The following is a 17,091-nucleotide window of genomic DNA, read 5'->3' as shown; positions in this document are numbered from 1 at the left end:
TGAACTCTCAGGTAGCTCTTAATCCAGTTCTGCTGTTCTCTACAGCACCCAGACCTTCAGCACAGACAGCACGCAACTGGTGAGCTGAATGTACATTAGGCAGATAAGGAAATGGTATTGGGTCCCCATGTCAGTAAGGGATGTAAACGGAGCCCATGGCGTTAGTAATCTAGTTCTTGGTAGAGGAAGGGTAAGAGAATGTGATGAGAGGAAGAGGAAGACGATATACATCTTTCTGTGAATGAATGTTACCGGCAAAGAATGTCACTGCTGCTATCACGAGCAAGTACCTGTCTCAGAGCATTACATTCGGAAACGTAAGGTATAGGCAGAAATTTCCTTTCCAAGAAAGGATATCCCTTCAACAGGAATTTTTTTACTGTTTCATTATTTCATTTAGTACTTAAATCATACTAAAAGATACCTGATCCACTACTGATCCAAGCTAACCCTGGAGCCCTTCTGCACTATATGGATGGCCGTCACAGCATGACAAATTCACCAAATGTATCTCCTTATGAATCCCATATTCTATTCTAAGTGTTTAAAAAAAGTACAATCTTTTTTGACTTTTTCTTTCTGCTTTTGTGCAAAAGCCCAAACAAAAAGAGGAAAACTAATTGCACAGAGAAACAATGAAAATTATTATTCATAAGGCAGTCACAGAAACATATTTTGGTTAATGTGTTTGGTGTTTTTCCTTGCAGCAAGTGGTAAAAATATTTTAGCTTTAAGTTTTGTCACTACTAAACATTTCTTCAGATTGCAGTGCAAAACTATATTATATTCTTGTTTTATATTGCATCATCTTTGATGTAAAATGTCTGAAAGATATAGAAAATACTACCATTATGTTGTTACCTGTTTAATCCAGTGACGATACTCATTAACACCGAAGGTTTTTTTCATCCAAAGGCCATAAATATAACCAGAGATTCCCTTTAGCACCCATTCATCTGACCTATAATAAGAAAGAAGCATGAATTATAGTACTTCAGAAGGTATTTTGTAAGCAGTGGTATTTTTGACCAGCTCAAAATAGCCACAAATTTCAGCAGGTTATATAACTTCTCTAAGTCAATAGGAGTCTGATGAGCTGTGAACCAATTTATGTAACTTGGCACCTGGACGGGACCAATGAAACTGAAAAGCCAGGGAAAACTGAACTTTTACCACAGAAGCCCAGATTAAAATATAAAACCAAACTATTTTAGCTGAAACAGTAACAATAAAAACAAAGGAAATGGATACTAAAGTTAAAACAACTGCTAATCTACATGATCTTAATTTCTTGATAAACATCTCAATGCAACACAAAAGAGTTGGACAGCAAGTAGACAAAATACCTATCTCACAACTTGGTGGGCACCCATTTAAACACTTCTTCTGAAAGTTATGTTCCAAGAGAGAAAAATACGGACAAAAACTACAAAATTATCATGAAACAGAATTCTAAACATAAGAATGACATACAGAGTATGATGAAGTGAATAAAATAAAGGCACGAACAAAGGGAGTCATTATGAGGGAGGAAAAAATTGTCTTCACAGTGGAAGTAGACTAGAAATAAGGAAGAAAGCAAGAGAAATTATAATAGTACAAACATCAATTTAAAAACATGCTGGTTTCTTTTTTTTTTTTTTTTTTTTTTTTACACCAAGGGTACTCTGGGACATACACTTCTGCCATGAAAAAAGTAATGGGCTCCTTCTCCCTCATATATAAAGTACATGCAAAAAGCTTTAAAATAAACACTGATCAGAACTGCAAGAGCCCATTGGGGGGGGATTTTCTGAGGGATGGAGTTATAGGCAGTGTACCACCCCAATGAATTTGCCCATTTGACAGTAATTTCTGCATTCCCCTCCCTGAATTTCTTTGTAATTTATTAGTTCTGTGCTCCACAAGTAATTCCCATGAAGGATACAGGTCGTCATCCAAAATATCTGACAGGAATTTACTGATGATACAAAAGAGTCTCCCCTCTGAATACCCAGATGCCAAAGCACACTACAACATTCAATTTCTGAGAGAAGACATTTCAATCTCTAAGTCTTTGGAACCTTTATATCTCACATTCTCCTCTCAAAAAAAAACAAAAAAACCCCAAAATCTCATGGATTTTCATTTATTGAGCTGGTTTTATTATTTTTCCTTTTTTGTTTCTTTCTTTTACAGTTACTGTTTCACTTATTATTCTGATAAAATGCAACAGGCAAATTAAAATTTGAGTTTCCTAGATTCTCCCCATTTTCTGGAGAGTACAATGGTAAAATACTTACCAGGACATTCGGGATATAAAACATCCAAAGAACTGCTGGGCCAGGGCCTGTGCTAAGCACCTCCTGGTCAGTGGAGTTTCATCTATAATCATCGCGCTGTGTAAGAGATTTGTGCTGGACCCCCATAAAAAGAAAATAACACAGTATGAGCACAAGCTCCAGAGAAACAAAATAGAGACCTTGCTTTAAAAGCCAAAACAAATAAAACAAATAATTCCTTCACTGGTTTGCCAATGAGATAGTAACATTTTTTTTTTAATACACTTAATCCAGGCAGATCTCCTGCTATCTACAGCATTCTGTGTAGAGCCAAAGTAGTTTCTTTTAACTGCTGAAACTCTTTTGGATTCCTGGTACCCTATCCCAGCTGAAGAAAAATAAAACATAATCAAACTTCTGCAATTAACTTTATCTTAAATATTTCATCCATGGTGTTTCTAATTCGGAAAGAAAACCACTGCCAATTTTTTCTTAAAGAAGATACAAATCCAACATCTTTATAACAGATAAAATTGGAAATGCTGTTAAAAGCCTGTAATGTCAACAAAAGCCAGCCTTTTCAAACTAGAGAGCCCAAAACTCAGGCTATAAAAATAATAAGAGCTTCATGTATTTCTCAATAGTCTTGGATCTAGACCTTCTAAGCCTGTGCATTTAGAAGGTGTAATTTTCTCAAATACTAACCTGAAAATACTCATGGATGCATAAGCAGCTACTTCAACATAAGCTTCATCTATAAAAACAGTCTTGAAACAGGAGTACGGATAGCGGCAGGTAAGAATCTCCTCATAAAATTCAAACACCTCATGAAGGTATGACGTGGTATGTTTGAGCAATGGCAGAAGTTGTGGTAAGCAAAAGTGAGTCACCTGTAAACAAAGGAAAATTTGGTACAAGACCAATGAATATTTATTCATGATGCAGCCAACAACACTGACTTCAGCAGTGACACAGGAACCAAGCTGAGAATAATATATAACCTCAAGTTGGCTCTACAGAAGTCAAACTCTACAGAAATTTATCAGTTTGGGTTTTTCAAATATCAATAACTGATTTTTTTTTTTTTTTTAACAATTATTTATTAGCTTTCACAAGTAAGTATGTCCCAACAGTAAAAGTCAACAGAATACCATTGCTGAGGACTAAAATCTGATGTTTGCCTTTATATCAAGTAAAACATAGCTATTTCCCAGTATTTTCCTATCATGCTTTCAAAAGAAGAATATACAGGCCAGTCTTTATGCTGAACTGGTAACTTAATCTGCGTATCAAGTCCATCCTTACCCAATCTGAAACTACAGATGTAAATATAAACTGGTGGACTTCAACATTATGACAACAATCTGTTAAGAATGAAAACTCAATGTCAAATTTAGTTCAGAAGACTACTCAATTGTGTAGCAACAATTTTCATCTACTACCAGCAACAGGATGGGTTTAAAGCTGTTTTGAGAAATATGCTGTTACTAACTCCAACTAAATTAGCCCCATAAATTCAGGCACGATTAGAATTATTGCTCATTCAAAGGCTTTACTTTGGAGATAAATTTAAATACAGGCATTACTAGACAAGATTTATCATACAACTGTACTAATGGAGGTCATATCTAGACATACCCACATACGACCAATATATACTGATTGCAACATAAAAATAGTCACTAGTTCTTTACAGAAAAAAAAAAAGGAGGCCTCTATGAAAATTATTACCTCATGCATGTATGGATCAACAAGGATTTCAAAAGGTCCTATCGCCAAGGAGATGTTAGAAGCCGCAGTCGGAATAGTCAGCATGTAATGAAAAGTCTTCTTTCTCATATCGTGGGTATATACAGTTTCCACCAAATCTCCGTTTGAAACAGCCACCATTGCAGCATCTACAGTATACTCAAGTTTCCAGGTACACAACTCAGAATATGAATCAACGCAAGGAAACCAAAACCTAGGGAAGTTAGGATAGGGGGGAAAATGGTTAAAAATTATACTTCTCTCTTTCACAGATGATTTTTCTCTTAAGTTCCAAACTATATTCTTAAATACTTCGCATGTTGACATACTGACTCCTACTATAACAAGTTTCTTTGCCACTACCTCCTGCTGAGCTATAAAGACTAGAAATCCTAATTACTCATCATTAGATACTACTTCACATCAGTAAGCTCCTTTCAAGCACAAATTAAGTTTTAGAATTTTTCAAAATGACAAGAATTCAAAGAAATTATTTGTATTTCCTACACTTTGAGATTAAATAGGAAATACAGTCTAACATTCAAAGATAGTTTTCTTACCTTGTAGAATTTTGATAACCACATGAAAAGACATGAGCCCCTCTTTCTGCCATGCTGCCCTCCATGTTGGGTACCACAAAATGAAGACCTCCTTTTGGCTGGTCCAGAGAAAAGTTTATATGCACCTTCAGGACTTTTAACTCTGCCGTACCAAGACCGAAATTAGAGTAAATACATACAACTGACACAAAAGTTATTTCAGAATAGTCATTCCATTTTGAACTCTTGGTCTTTCGAGATTATGTGTTTACTTCATTCTCATGGACCTCCAGGTCCACTTAAAAAGCACAGCTCAAAAGTTTACAAAACTAAGACCTCTTAAGCTTAACTTACAGGATGTGAATTTATAACAACCGTTATTAATTAATAATAATTGCAATTGGAGTTACATTTCATCTTCCAACTCCCTAGTAGTAAAGCATCTTTATACAGGGATTGTAATCTAACCATGATCTCCTTTGTACTTTGCCGAAATAATTTTCTACAAAACTGCATGTAACAGGCACATTCTTAAAAGACACGTTATTGTCATTTGCAGTTTCTTAAAACCTCTTATTATAGTTAAAGCTTTTCCTGTAACTGAAATGTCTTTGCTTTGGTTTAGTTTCACAGAAATCTCACCTATGAATAGGCTGGCAAGAAAAGAAATTCAGGCATACGGTGAAATTTATCCAACAAGTCTCACCATATTTTGGCATTCCAACTTTGAAAAGAAAAATTATACCTGTCTGAATATTTTCCCTTCTAGGCTTGCAAGTAACACAACAGGAACTTAAACAAAAAATAAAATAAAGAAAAGTGTCTTTCCCATTAAGGTGTATCTGACAACACTGTGTGAGTCAGTTTCATGATACAGTTGTTTGCTCTCTCACAGGTCTCACAAATCCACAGGAAAAACTGATAAAACCATGTAAGAAAATCAGTACAAGAAACTAATAAAATCCATGTAAGAAAATAATCAATGTTGGAGGGTAATTTATTAAATTTATTAAAAATATTAATTTATTTATTACTTGTTCCAGGATCTAGTATACCAGTTTATAAAGTAGTCTACTTTTCACTATTGGATCAGTTTTAAACTAACCATTCTTCAAAGCGAGATGCGAAAAAAATTAACATAGCTTTTTAAACAATACATATATAGGCATATCCTTGTAAATGGTTTTCTTTGTTGGCTCATGTATATTGTAAGCCACTTCAAATAGTTATAATTTAGCACCCAAATACTTCTGGGCTCATGACCACCCAAGAGTTTGTTTGTAAAGGCTGTTGAGAAACCTTGCAACCACTTCTCCATATTACCAAGAAGCATGCAGGTATTTTTCAGACTTCAGCTGGAACGATATAGGTGAGGAGAAAGGAAACAGTAACCACCATTTCATAATGTAATGCTATTTCTATTTATTTAAATCTATTACGTTCCTATGCAAAGTCGTAGCTAACAACTCTATGGCACCTTAAATTAAGCTTTCAGCATAGTCTCTTTACATTACCATCAACATGTTTCCACAGCTCCGAGGGAACCTTAATGCAGAGTTCTCCATTTCCAGCATCTGGGTCCACAGCACTGACTGCGGCAGCATAGGCATTGGAAAAATAGTTGAGATTCCTCCTGTCAGAAATACCCAGTTAATTCTTAAAGTACATGCTGAACTACAAAAAACAGCTTCTGAAGTTATAGGATTTATATACTGAATTTCACGGTGCATGTTCAACCAAATATTTTGTTGTGTTTTTAAAAGAGTGAAGGGAAAAAGGAAGAGTGAAGATTAGATTTCAAAAAACAGAACTTAAAACTAGGCTCTTAGAGAAATGATCCATGATCAAAAAGACTTAAGCAGTAATAATCCCCAGTAAACTAAATGAAAAATGCTCAGTGCTGTTTACTTCCCAGTAAGAGTAATATTTATGCTTATTGGAATAACAATTAAAAATTCTTGTTTTGGAAAATTTTGGATTAAGTTTGTATGTTTATTCTAGAGATCTGTCTTGAAGATCTGCCTCCTCATATATTGCAGTTTTGCTTTTCTGTTGCTTTTCCAAATTTAGTAAGATTTTAGCTTGGCAATGGTATTTTTCCCCCTCTTAGCTTGATGGATAGGAATAGTTTTATTTTATGCTTTTCTAAATATCACATAAAATACTAGATGCTAGAGTTTTGGCTTTAATATGCTAAATCACAGAAATACATATTGTACATTTTAGTCCCTAGAAACTTTTTTTTTTTTTTAAATGTTACCATCATTCGTTTATTCAGGATGCAGACACAAATCTTTGTAATCAGGTTTGAGCTGTTCAAGCTACTACACATTAGCTGCTAATTGACTGCACATTTCATTCCAAAGTAACACCATTACTTCAGTTATGGTTTAGATTAACTGCTTTCTACTGAAATGCGCAGGAACATGCATGTGTCTGCTATTACAGCGGTTATGAGCAGGCCATTATCATCTTCTTATTTAATGTGAGTATGTTCAGACACTGGAGGACTGACCAGTCAAGTTCAAAAATAAGCTTGGTTTTGCATCTTTACACTACAGCTTTACGCTTTTTCAAAATGGATTTTTAAACTCTGTAAAACACAGAAGCAACACCTTTCTTAATTCTAGTCCTCTAGTACACAGAGTTCTTCAAAAGCTTGCACAATTCTATACCTGACGAGAAAGTGTTTGAATTACTGATCACCTTTTTTCCAGAATTTCGAGCATTTAGGTGTCTACCACTGATGAACCCAACCACTGTGGGGGCAGAGCCGCAATCAAGCATAAAGCTATCTGCAGCGTTACTGCACCACAATGGAGTAAATTAATTTTTGGCTGTGGACTCCACTCTTCCATGGAATCTGAAGTCCACACAAAGCAGACATGATCTCATTTCAGGATTTTACTTTCATCTAACTGTTCTCTATTCACCACCCACATAGAAAACAGCATTCAACTCAAATTACAGTACCTTACTTGGAAGAATAAAGGGTAATTAACCATGCCAGGATCATCCTGTAAGTCTAGGTATGTCAAACACCATTCTTATATTCCTAGCCTTCAACATCTAAAAAACTTTGCTAAAACACTGAAATATATTGAGGACATATTTTCATGCAGTTCTTGATCTTTGGCAATAATAGCGCACAAATTCCCTGGCACCATTACCAAGACTGAGAATGTTAGGAGCAGTAAACTCGTCTACTTTGCTTGGAAGCTTCTGAAAATAGGATGTGAATAGTAAATGGGAGCATACGAGCATAGAAACACCCAAATCCCAAGTTTTAATACATAATCATTTTTTCCTTGTTCATAGCTGAAGTGTACCTAAAGATAGGATATAATGCCAACAAGTTTTAAAAGAACAATGTTGAATTTGTATACTGGAATACACTATAACTTCAGCTATGGTTCCAGAACAATTTAAACCAACTTAAACCCCAGCTGATGTGCCGTCTCCTAGTCTCAGCCACACATTCCTACTCCCTCACTAAGGAGACTACTGTTCATCCGACCCTGTGGTGATGCAGCTGAAAGTGCCACATGGAAAAAAAAGTCTTTTTTTTTTTTTTTTTTCCTCCAGACAGCTCTCAGTTGGTTTAGCTCCCTGATCGGACATACTGAGGGGTCAAAGAAGTGCTACTACTGAGGCATGGGAGACTGTTAATGGGATCATAACCACCCCAACCAATGTTGCTTTAGGCGGTCTTCAAATGGCATCCTAGGAAGGCAAGCAAATACCATTGGAAAAACTCTTTTTAAAAAAAAGGACTGCATGACTAAAAATATCTTAGTAATTAAAGAAACTAGCAACAGAAAACAACAGTAACATTCTGTTAGATCATGAAGTCTCGAAGTTTTTCATTTTAACCTAAACTGATTCTGAAAATTCACAATTATTGACAGGGGATCCCTTTCCAATACATCAGTGAGAATTTGTTCCAAGTTTGAGGATCGTGATGAGCTTGTGGTTACATTTTAAACATCAATGGGTTCATAGACAGGAAAAGGTTATGATTTTATAGCAAGAAAGGTAGACTCCACAGGGCTTAACGTTTTATGGAAAACCGTCTATTCTGATATTTCTATTTTTGTGAAGTGTTCCAATTCAAATGGGTGACTCATCGTAAAAGGAATCCATTAAAGGCTTAGTACCACAGATTAATTTTTTCATAGGTTGACCTATTCTCAATAAACTGGATATGGCCATTTTAACAAAAACAGAGCAAAAGCCAAAAGTTACAGCCCAAGGAACAAAGATAAATTTTCCTAATGGTAAGTGTAGATTGACAATGAAAAAGTAATATGCATTCATGTTTTTTCCTGGCAGAGATACATTTTATTATCAGAATTCACCCAGAACACTTAATTACAGCCCAAGTGCATGCTTACTGACTGACTAGAAAAAAACAATCCTGTAGAGACTTATTTTTTAAAGCTACTCATTGATTCCAAATACCTCCATGTCAACTTTCTGTAGCATCTCTCACTACTAGCTGCAGTGGTGCTACTTACCTGTTACACAGCCCAAACACATCGTCTATAAACCACTTTCTTCCTACAGTATTTAACATCAACTTGGCAAAATAAGTTCTTTGATCCACATGTAATTCATTACTCTTCATTACCTGTAATTCATTTACTATTCTACTTTGCTTCCCAGATACAATCAGTACTTGCTTTTGGACTCCAACCCCAAAATATACAATATAGAACATATTACACAAAGCATATTTTACATATGTATACATATTTATAAAATATGTACACATATAGGTAATTTATTAATAAGGCAACAATCTGAATCTTTGGCACACTGAAAAACCTGATTTTCATTCTTGCTCAAGGTTAAGGGCTTTGCCACCTCTTTCTTCAAAAGTTCTCTAGACTTCTGTTTATTTTTATCAAAGTCTATCATGAATTTACAACTAGATAACCATCATACCAGTGGAAATGAAGGCTATTTATTGCAGCAAAACAACACATGCGCAGTCCACCAGTAATTTTTCTACTTTGTGCATAGACTAAAGGCTTGATCACTAACTTCTCAAAAGAAAGAATATTGCAAGACACGCCCTGAAGGCTACCATGTTGCTCTCTCTCACAGCTTACTGCTGCTTGTAACTAAAGCAACAGTGAAGTTGGAGGATATCAAGACATCTTCATATTTTTAATGTTTAAAAACTACAGGCTTCAATTTAAAAAAAAAAAAAAAAAAAAGCTGAACTAGTGAATGAACAGGTATACACTGCCGAAGGTTAAAATTATGCTGAAGAGCACCGATGCACAGAAAAGCATTATGTGCACATTAGCTAGCTATACAAAAAACATATCTTCCTTTACACAGAAGTAATACTAAAATGCAACAGCTTCGCAACCCTGCACCATGGTTATCACACAAACATGTGAAGCACATAACCAGCAGGATCATCACAAACTTCACTTACCACAGCTCAAACCACTGCACCAAAACTCCAAACTTTTCCTGCGGCTATTTAAGTTTACAATCCTACCCATAGGATTAAGAAAACAGAGATCTCCTTTGACCAATTTAACATAAAAAGGGCTGAGATACAAGCAGTTGTCTCAGCAGTCAGAATACATGCTGTGGGATTTCTGCATACTATAGCCCAGAAAAATAAATCCCACTTCCCTTATATTGACAGAATCGAGAAAGCAACAATTTACAAGGAAAAGAGGGAAGATGAGGAGGACAGAGGCAGCTGTAACACTCAACAACATCCCTAAGACAAGACTCAAACAGACATTCTCCAACACTATTGGCAGTCTTTGCAAGGTTTCAAGCTCTTCCTTAAAAGTATGAGCAAAACGGGATTCTCTGCCACCTTGTGTACGCATGGTGAACTATGCGAATTGTGTTACACCTTACAGCACTGCGCAGATGTTTGCTCAGTCAGGGAGGAAGCGACTGCCTTACGGAAGTTCATCTGTCTGTTCTGACAGGAAATAGCTATCATGTCCTGAAGCCTCAAGAGAAAATTACAAGATGGAAGACCGACTTTATTTCTCGATAAAACTTTAAAAATTCTCTCAGTTGTTACCCCTGAAATTATGGTTTGGGACTGATGGATAAATTCGCAATGGCATCAAAGCTGAAAATATATTTAATGTACAAACTAAAGGTTTCTAACATTTCCTACAAAATTCATCAATTTTTAATTACCTTTTTAGTGAGGGGTTTTTTTGTCATTCAGAAGTGACAAGACAAAAAAAATTGTTTCACCTTCTGCAACACTGAAAATATGAAATGACAGAGACCACGTCAATGATTTTTGCATCAACAGATGCTAAAACCCAAAACAAGTTGAATGTCCAAATTCAGAACACAAAGAGCTGATCTGACAGAAGATCTCACCCAAGAAGTAGCAGAGAACAGCGTGGTGAGACAGAAACAATTTCAGCTGGCACCGCTTGTATTTCATAGATAAAGCTCTCTTTAATTTTGACTTTCTCAACCCTCTGTTGACTATGTTTTCTTGCATGTCAAAACTTGCACAAGATAAACAAGAAACAATTAACCACTTCACTTGACCTTCACCTCCAATCAGTGAACATAACCTCTCAAGTCACAGATGCTGTAGCAAGTCTTCCCAAAGAAATAATTAGTAGCTTTAAATACAGAATTCTCAATTTTTAATTGAATTTTTTTGCTAACTGAGGAAGTCTTTAAAATTTTTTAACTTTGATATCAAAGGTAGGAAACAGTCCACTAAATTAACAACTTTTTCTACATACTTTATGTATTCTTTAAGAAATCAACATTTAAGAAAACCAAAAGCAGTATCAAAAGCAAGAAAATGTTTGTATATAAAACCTTAGACCTTGAACTAATTTTTTATTTGCTAAACACAAAAGAGTAAAGATATAAACCAATTATTTTAAGTAAACAGTTTTCCAAGAACTATCTTAATTTCACATTTACTAGTTCAATAGACTACTGAAGAAAACCATCCAAAAGGTAACTATCCCTGTAACACTAGAAACAAAAATCCGATGACTAATCTGTGTCCTGTTCAAAATAATTGATATACCTAGTTCAGCTGCAAGGGTACAACGGACATCATCACTAAACATGCCATAACACGAGAATTTGGAAGAGATGATCAGCAGAGCAAGCACTGATTAGATATAAAGTCTAATACAAACCACTGCTGTTTCTAGCAGTTCTTTGTAAAGAAGGGCAAAGGAAACCCACTTAAGAATTGTTTTTGAGGTACTAATTCTAGAGTTTTTAGATTTCTATCATTTCTGTTTGTAATCCTGCCTCAAGAGCAGAGACGTTGTATTTAATCAAAATTTAGCTGCCATCATGCTCAATACCCAATTGTGACCAGGTATTTCAATGGAAAAAATACACATCTCCTGTAATACTTCGTAACCCATGCAGCCTTTGACTTCTGAGATAAAGAAAAGGGGCATAATAGTTTTTCGTTAAGAATATTTAATGACCTCTGTCTTTCGTAACTATGAATAACACAGGAGTGATGAAATACAGAGACTTTCTATTAAGTTCAAATAGCAATGTGAAAACCTGCCGCAGTGAAAAACATAGGCCACTGTAGCCCTGTGTGAGACAGGATTTCACTTCGCACGCACTGTCCCCAAATTTTGTTCACTGCTCTTAAACAGGATAATATGAAAGAAAAGATGATGTTCCACTGAACAAAGAAATTGATGTAATGTTCCATGCTAAACAAAGTGTGATGTTCCACACTAAACAAAGAAACTCACTTTCTCCACAAAATTATAGTTATCTCTCCTGATCCCTTTCTTAACAGAGTGCTTGCTCTGATCGTTTTAAGTGCTGTTCCTTTCTCACATCTTCTGTAAGTTATTCAGGATTCACTTCCTACAGGACCATGGAACGGTTGAGGTTGGATGGGACCTCTGGAGGTTAACTGGTCCAACCCCTCTGCTCAAGAAGGGACACCTAGAGTCGGTTGCCCAGGACCATGCCCAGACAGCTTTTGAGTATCTCCAAGGTTGGAGATGCCACAACCTCTCTGGGCAAATTGTCCCAGTGCTCAGTCACCCTCACAGTAAAAAAGTGTTTCTTGATGTTCAGAGGGAACTTCCAGTGTTTCAGTTTGTGCCCATTGCCTCTGCTCCTGTCAGTGGACACAAGTTAAAATACATGAAATTCCACCTGAATACAAGAAAATGCTTTTCTGCTGTCAGAGTCATCAAACACTGGAGCAGGTTGCCCAGAGAGACTGCAGTTTCCATCCTTGGAGATACTTAAAACCGAACTTGACAGAGCCCTGTGCAACCTGCTCTAGCTGACCCTGCTTGAGCAGGGGGGTTGGACCAGGTGATCTCAATAGGTCCTTTCCAACCTAAAGGACTCTGTGATTTCATATCAGTCGCTGTTAAACACATGTAGCACTTTCATTAGAAGTTCCTTAACAATTCAGCAAACTGTAAATTCAACCAAGCCACCAGTAAAATCAAAAGAGAATACTTAGTGAAAACATTTGCCCATGGTGCTTCGTTTACCAAAAAACAAAAAGGTGAGAGATTTTTATCAAAGTTTCTTCCCGTATCATTTCCCAAAAACATGTGGGAAGCTACATGTTTTTAAACTTGCTCTTCAATATCAGATGGTGAATAAATTTGAAGCTTTTCCTTTCAAATTTCAAAATGAGTTTAGATAACATTCTAGGACTTATACCCTAATCTATGATGCTAATAAATAATGCAAGTTTGATTCCTTAGAAAAGACAAAAAGGTTTACTTTCTAGCTCTTCAGAACAATTAGAATCCCCCTGATGAGGATTCTGAATGTTTGACTTAGCGAGCAATAGCAACAAGAACAAAAAAATCAAGTCACAAAACAGATAGGAATTACCGAATTAATAGATTCAAGTGGTTCAGTATCAGGACTCAAACAGAATTTCAGAACTCTGATATCCAGTTCAGTGTCCTATATAAATGAACGTTGTATTTGCAAACTGAGTTATTGAAACTCTTGCATAAGTGATGAATAAAGGAATATAGAGTGTCTTCCGTAAATAAACAGTTCAAATCCAGTGATGTGTAACTTCGGGTAAGAAGTAGCACTTGAATCTCAGTAACTGAACAACAGAAGTTCTCTTTAATACTCTAGTTTTCAGACAATAGTCAGAGAAGTCAAGTCAGGTTTAACCTGAAAACTGAGATAGGCTAAGAAACATCTCAAAGGCTCTAGTCATTAAGGCAATGGGTAGAAAACCTCTTATAGATCTAGCGACATCATTTGAGAATGCCACTGCTCTCACAAATCTAACTAGCAGGACTGTATGAACTCTCTGCAGTTTGCTTCAGAGTAAGTCTAGCGAGTTCCTATCTGCCTTCATCAGCTATATGAGCAAATCAAGGCAATATCACTTCTGAAGCTGCTTACTGAGCCCTCTCCATCTTTTCAGCTAGCAAATCTCTCAGCAATCACTGTCCAAGGGGACACAACAAACAGCTGAAGGACAGTAATAAGCATCTTAGTTTAGCAGTCCAATAGCTAACCTGATACAGTCACATGATTTGCCTTATTCCTATTATTCTTTTCAAAGTAATAAGTTAATTATATATATGGCTATCTAGACATATTTAAGAAAATCAGAAACAATTCTTACAAAATCTTATGAGGAAAATGGGAAATATTCCCCAGAACTTTGATACCATATGAATATTTTTAGGTTTAAAAATAGGAAAGAACAAAAATGACCATCCAATCCGACATTACGCATCATAAAAATCAGGACAATTTTTGCAGGACAAATTATCAGAACATAATAGTTTTGGTCTACATAATATTATACTGATGCAACAAAACTGATGTAACCAAGTATGCTGGAGCAAAAAAACAAACAAAAAAGAAACCACAAAAAAAACCACAAAACCCAAAACTAAGGGCAATCCTCTCAAGCGGAACTCTCAAATGAATGTAGTTGCATCACTCTAAAATGTTCCCTACAAGAATATAAACAAAATGCTATTGCCACAATAATGTAACCAAATTTTCTTCAAATAAATGAGCGTAAAAGTTGGGCATAGATAAACCTGAAGTCCATCAAAGAAAAAACATTATAGCCAAAGATATTCTCTTACCAGGCAAAATACACATGAAAAGGACAGTTTCCTAAAACACTGAGAACACTACTGGCATCCACCACTTTTTTCACCATGAAGTACTTTTAAAAAAGTTTCTGATACTTTTACAAAGCAATACAAAGAAATGTTAGTAAAAGAAATTCTAAAGAATAGCATGAGTCAAAATTATTGCCAAAATACTTTCCCAAAATTAAGTCACCATACCAAAAATTAATTGTTTCTGCCTGAAACTTATATTACCATTAGGAAAACACCAGGTAAAACTTGCCAGTACAATAAACAGGTTCATGCTTAACAGCAACAGAAGACACTACATCTGTAGAGTTTTAAACACATCACTTACTGCTTTGAGTCATGGTGACAAACCTCCAGCGTTGGATCGTTATAAATGAAAGCTGCTTCTAAATCATTGATTCTTACTCTGTAAATCCGGCACTGTTTACTGTTCAGTTTGATTCTATTCAGGTTTGCAACTGTGGGAAATATTGTCAGTTCCACATAACCCTAGGAAAACACAAATCAAAACCTTCTGTAAAATCTTTACCAATTCACAAAGTAGAGATACATACAGAAAATTCTTATTAATGCCTTTCAAAGGAAAATCTTGGATAAAAAAATGTTAATTTTTTATTTAAAAAGGAAATTGGTTTGCCCTTTTAAATGTCTAGAATACATTTTCTTTCTTATTATTTAATAGGTGAATTTTCCCAGCTGTGAAACAAAACATAACAAAAAACTTCAAAATGACCGACGATCATGCTTGTTTTACTGGAAATGATCTGCCTCTATTGACCAGATTTCAAGTTACTAGCATGACTATGTTTTTCATCACTATGTTCTAGGTTTTGGTATCTGAGCTTGAGACAATGATTTTTAGAATCTAAGCCGAATTCCTTTAGGTAGATATCTAAATTCACAAAAAGCCTCAATGACTTCAGGCCTGAAATCATGAAAGTCTCTTCACAGCCCCCGTGAACTCACATATAAGCTAGAAAACTCTATAACCCTATCCCTAACATCAGCTAACACTGTGTTGAAGGTCAATTGCAAATTGCAAATTGCTTTGTAATATTATTTACAATGCAGTGACTTTCTTTTAGAAAGCTTTTACTTACAGAGATTAAAGTGTTCACAATTAGAAAGTATTTTATTTGACGCATCTCAAGGAATGACAGAATTATGAGAGGCATCAGATTAGAAAGTATAAAATATAAAGAAGCTGAAGAACATAATTAGTTTGTGTATGCAGTTGTTTCCTCTAAAAGCATGAAGAAAACCCAGACTTTTAATTTCTACTTTCACATTTTATTAAAAAATACTTACTACAACAGACTTTCTCTGAAAATTTATGTTGTTGATACAAACTACCTGGTGCGTTGTGCTGAAAAAAAAAATAATAATTTAAAATAAGTAAGGTTTTGCACAAATGCCAGCATTTAAAATAATATTTTAACCTATTTTTAAAAAAATAGAGAGCTCATACAGGATGTACGTACATATAGATAAATACTGCATATAGCATATATTTATATAAGGAGAATTCATAATGGTCTAAATCTCTTACATGGTCCAAAACAAATAATGAATAGAATTTGCACACAAGGTCAGAAAAGTTCCAATAAAATTGAAGTGTAGTATCATACCAGTATGAATATTACTAGTAACACAGGAAGATAACAACATCACTTTTGAACATCACGTAACAGGATGTAAAAATATAGTGTTACTAATGGCACAGAATCAAGTTCTAACACGTTAGTGATGTGCAGTATTAGAAACAGCACGCAGCTGTAATACTTGCAATCTGAGACCTGTGGAAAATTTACCTGCTGAGCTGATGCTCGTATATAATTTATGTAAGCAGGTACTATATGTGAAAAAAGATACAGTCTGTACTTTTACAATTCATATGTTGTAAGAATTTATTATTTTAAATAGTGGTTATATATCAGTCAAGATAGGTATTTTAAACAAGTCAAATGCATTTGCTTAAATTTTGAATGATACATTAGAACTCTTGGTAAATAAAACTGATTTAAAAAATGAAAGAAAAAATTATTCCAACTTTTTTAAAACTTTAGAAGTTATTTCTATGTTTTTTCTGTAGTAGGTGGCATCTTCACCACACTTGACAGTAGTGCTATTCACAACTCAAGATACAACCTTGTAATAATTCAACTTTTATGCCACATCACACATTATATGCACATCCTCACGTACTCTGTGCATTAAGAAGTGACTTTGCTTCAGTTGAGCAAGTTCAATAAAAATTCCTACAAGAGAATGACAACATCTAATATCCAATGATGGATTCAAACATTACCTATACATTAAAAAGTATAAGGTAACAAGAGTGTTTCTATTTAGAACTACATTTGCGTTACAGATTTAGCAAGAAATCAAGGAGGTATAAACAGAAATCCATAAAGATCC

At 35.1% G+C, this 17,091-nt stretch overlaps 1 protein-coding gene across 2 annotated transcripts in view; it reads right to left on the bottom strand.

The window, feature by feature from the left end:
• Positions 1 to 17,091, bottom strand: part of TAF2 (TATA-box binding protein associated factor 2) — a 64,112-nt gene that overhangs the window by 45,572 nt on the left and 1,449 nt on the right. For both annotated transcript variants that reach the window (XM_009471079.2, XM_087747097.1), the window contains exons 2-9: positions 15,982 to 16,036; positions 15,002 to 15,162; positions 6,064 to 6,182; positions 4,571 to 4,712; positions 3,993 to 4,224; positions 2,967 to 3,151; positions 2,283 to 2,396; positions 862 to 961 (exon numbers count right to left, since the gene is read on the bottom strand). In XM_009471079.2, the coding sequence (XP_009469354.1) occupies positions 862 to 961; positions 2,283 to 2,396; positions 2,967 to 3,151; positions 3,993 to 4,224; positions 4,571 to 4,712; positions 6,064 to 6,182; positions 15,002 to 15,162; positions 15,982 to 16,036 (1,108 nt within the window). The remainder of the gene's footprint in view (positions 1 to 861; positions 962 to 2,282; positions 2,397 to 2,966; positions 3,152 to 3,992; positions 4,225 to 4,570; positions 4,713 to 6,063; positions 6,183 to 15,001; positions 15,163 to 15,981; positions 16,037 to 17,091) is intronic.

Source organism: Nipponia nippon, unplaced genomic scaffold (assembly GCF_047370975.1).
Source record: "Nipponia nippon isolate SJK-2023a ecotype South Korea unplaced genomic scaffold, ASM4737097v1 scaffold_1, whole genome shotgun sequence".
Taxonomy (NCBI): domain Eukaryota; kingdom Metazoa; phylum Chordata; class Aves; order Pelecaniformes; family Threskiornithidae; genus Nipponia; species Nipponia nippon.
Note: the sequence above shows the minus strand (reverse complement) of the source record. Positions and strands in the feature narration are given on the sequence as shown.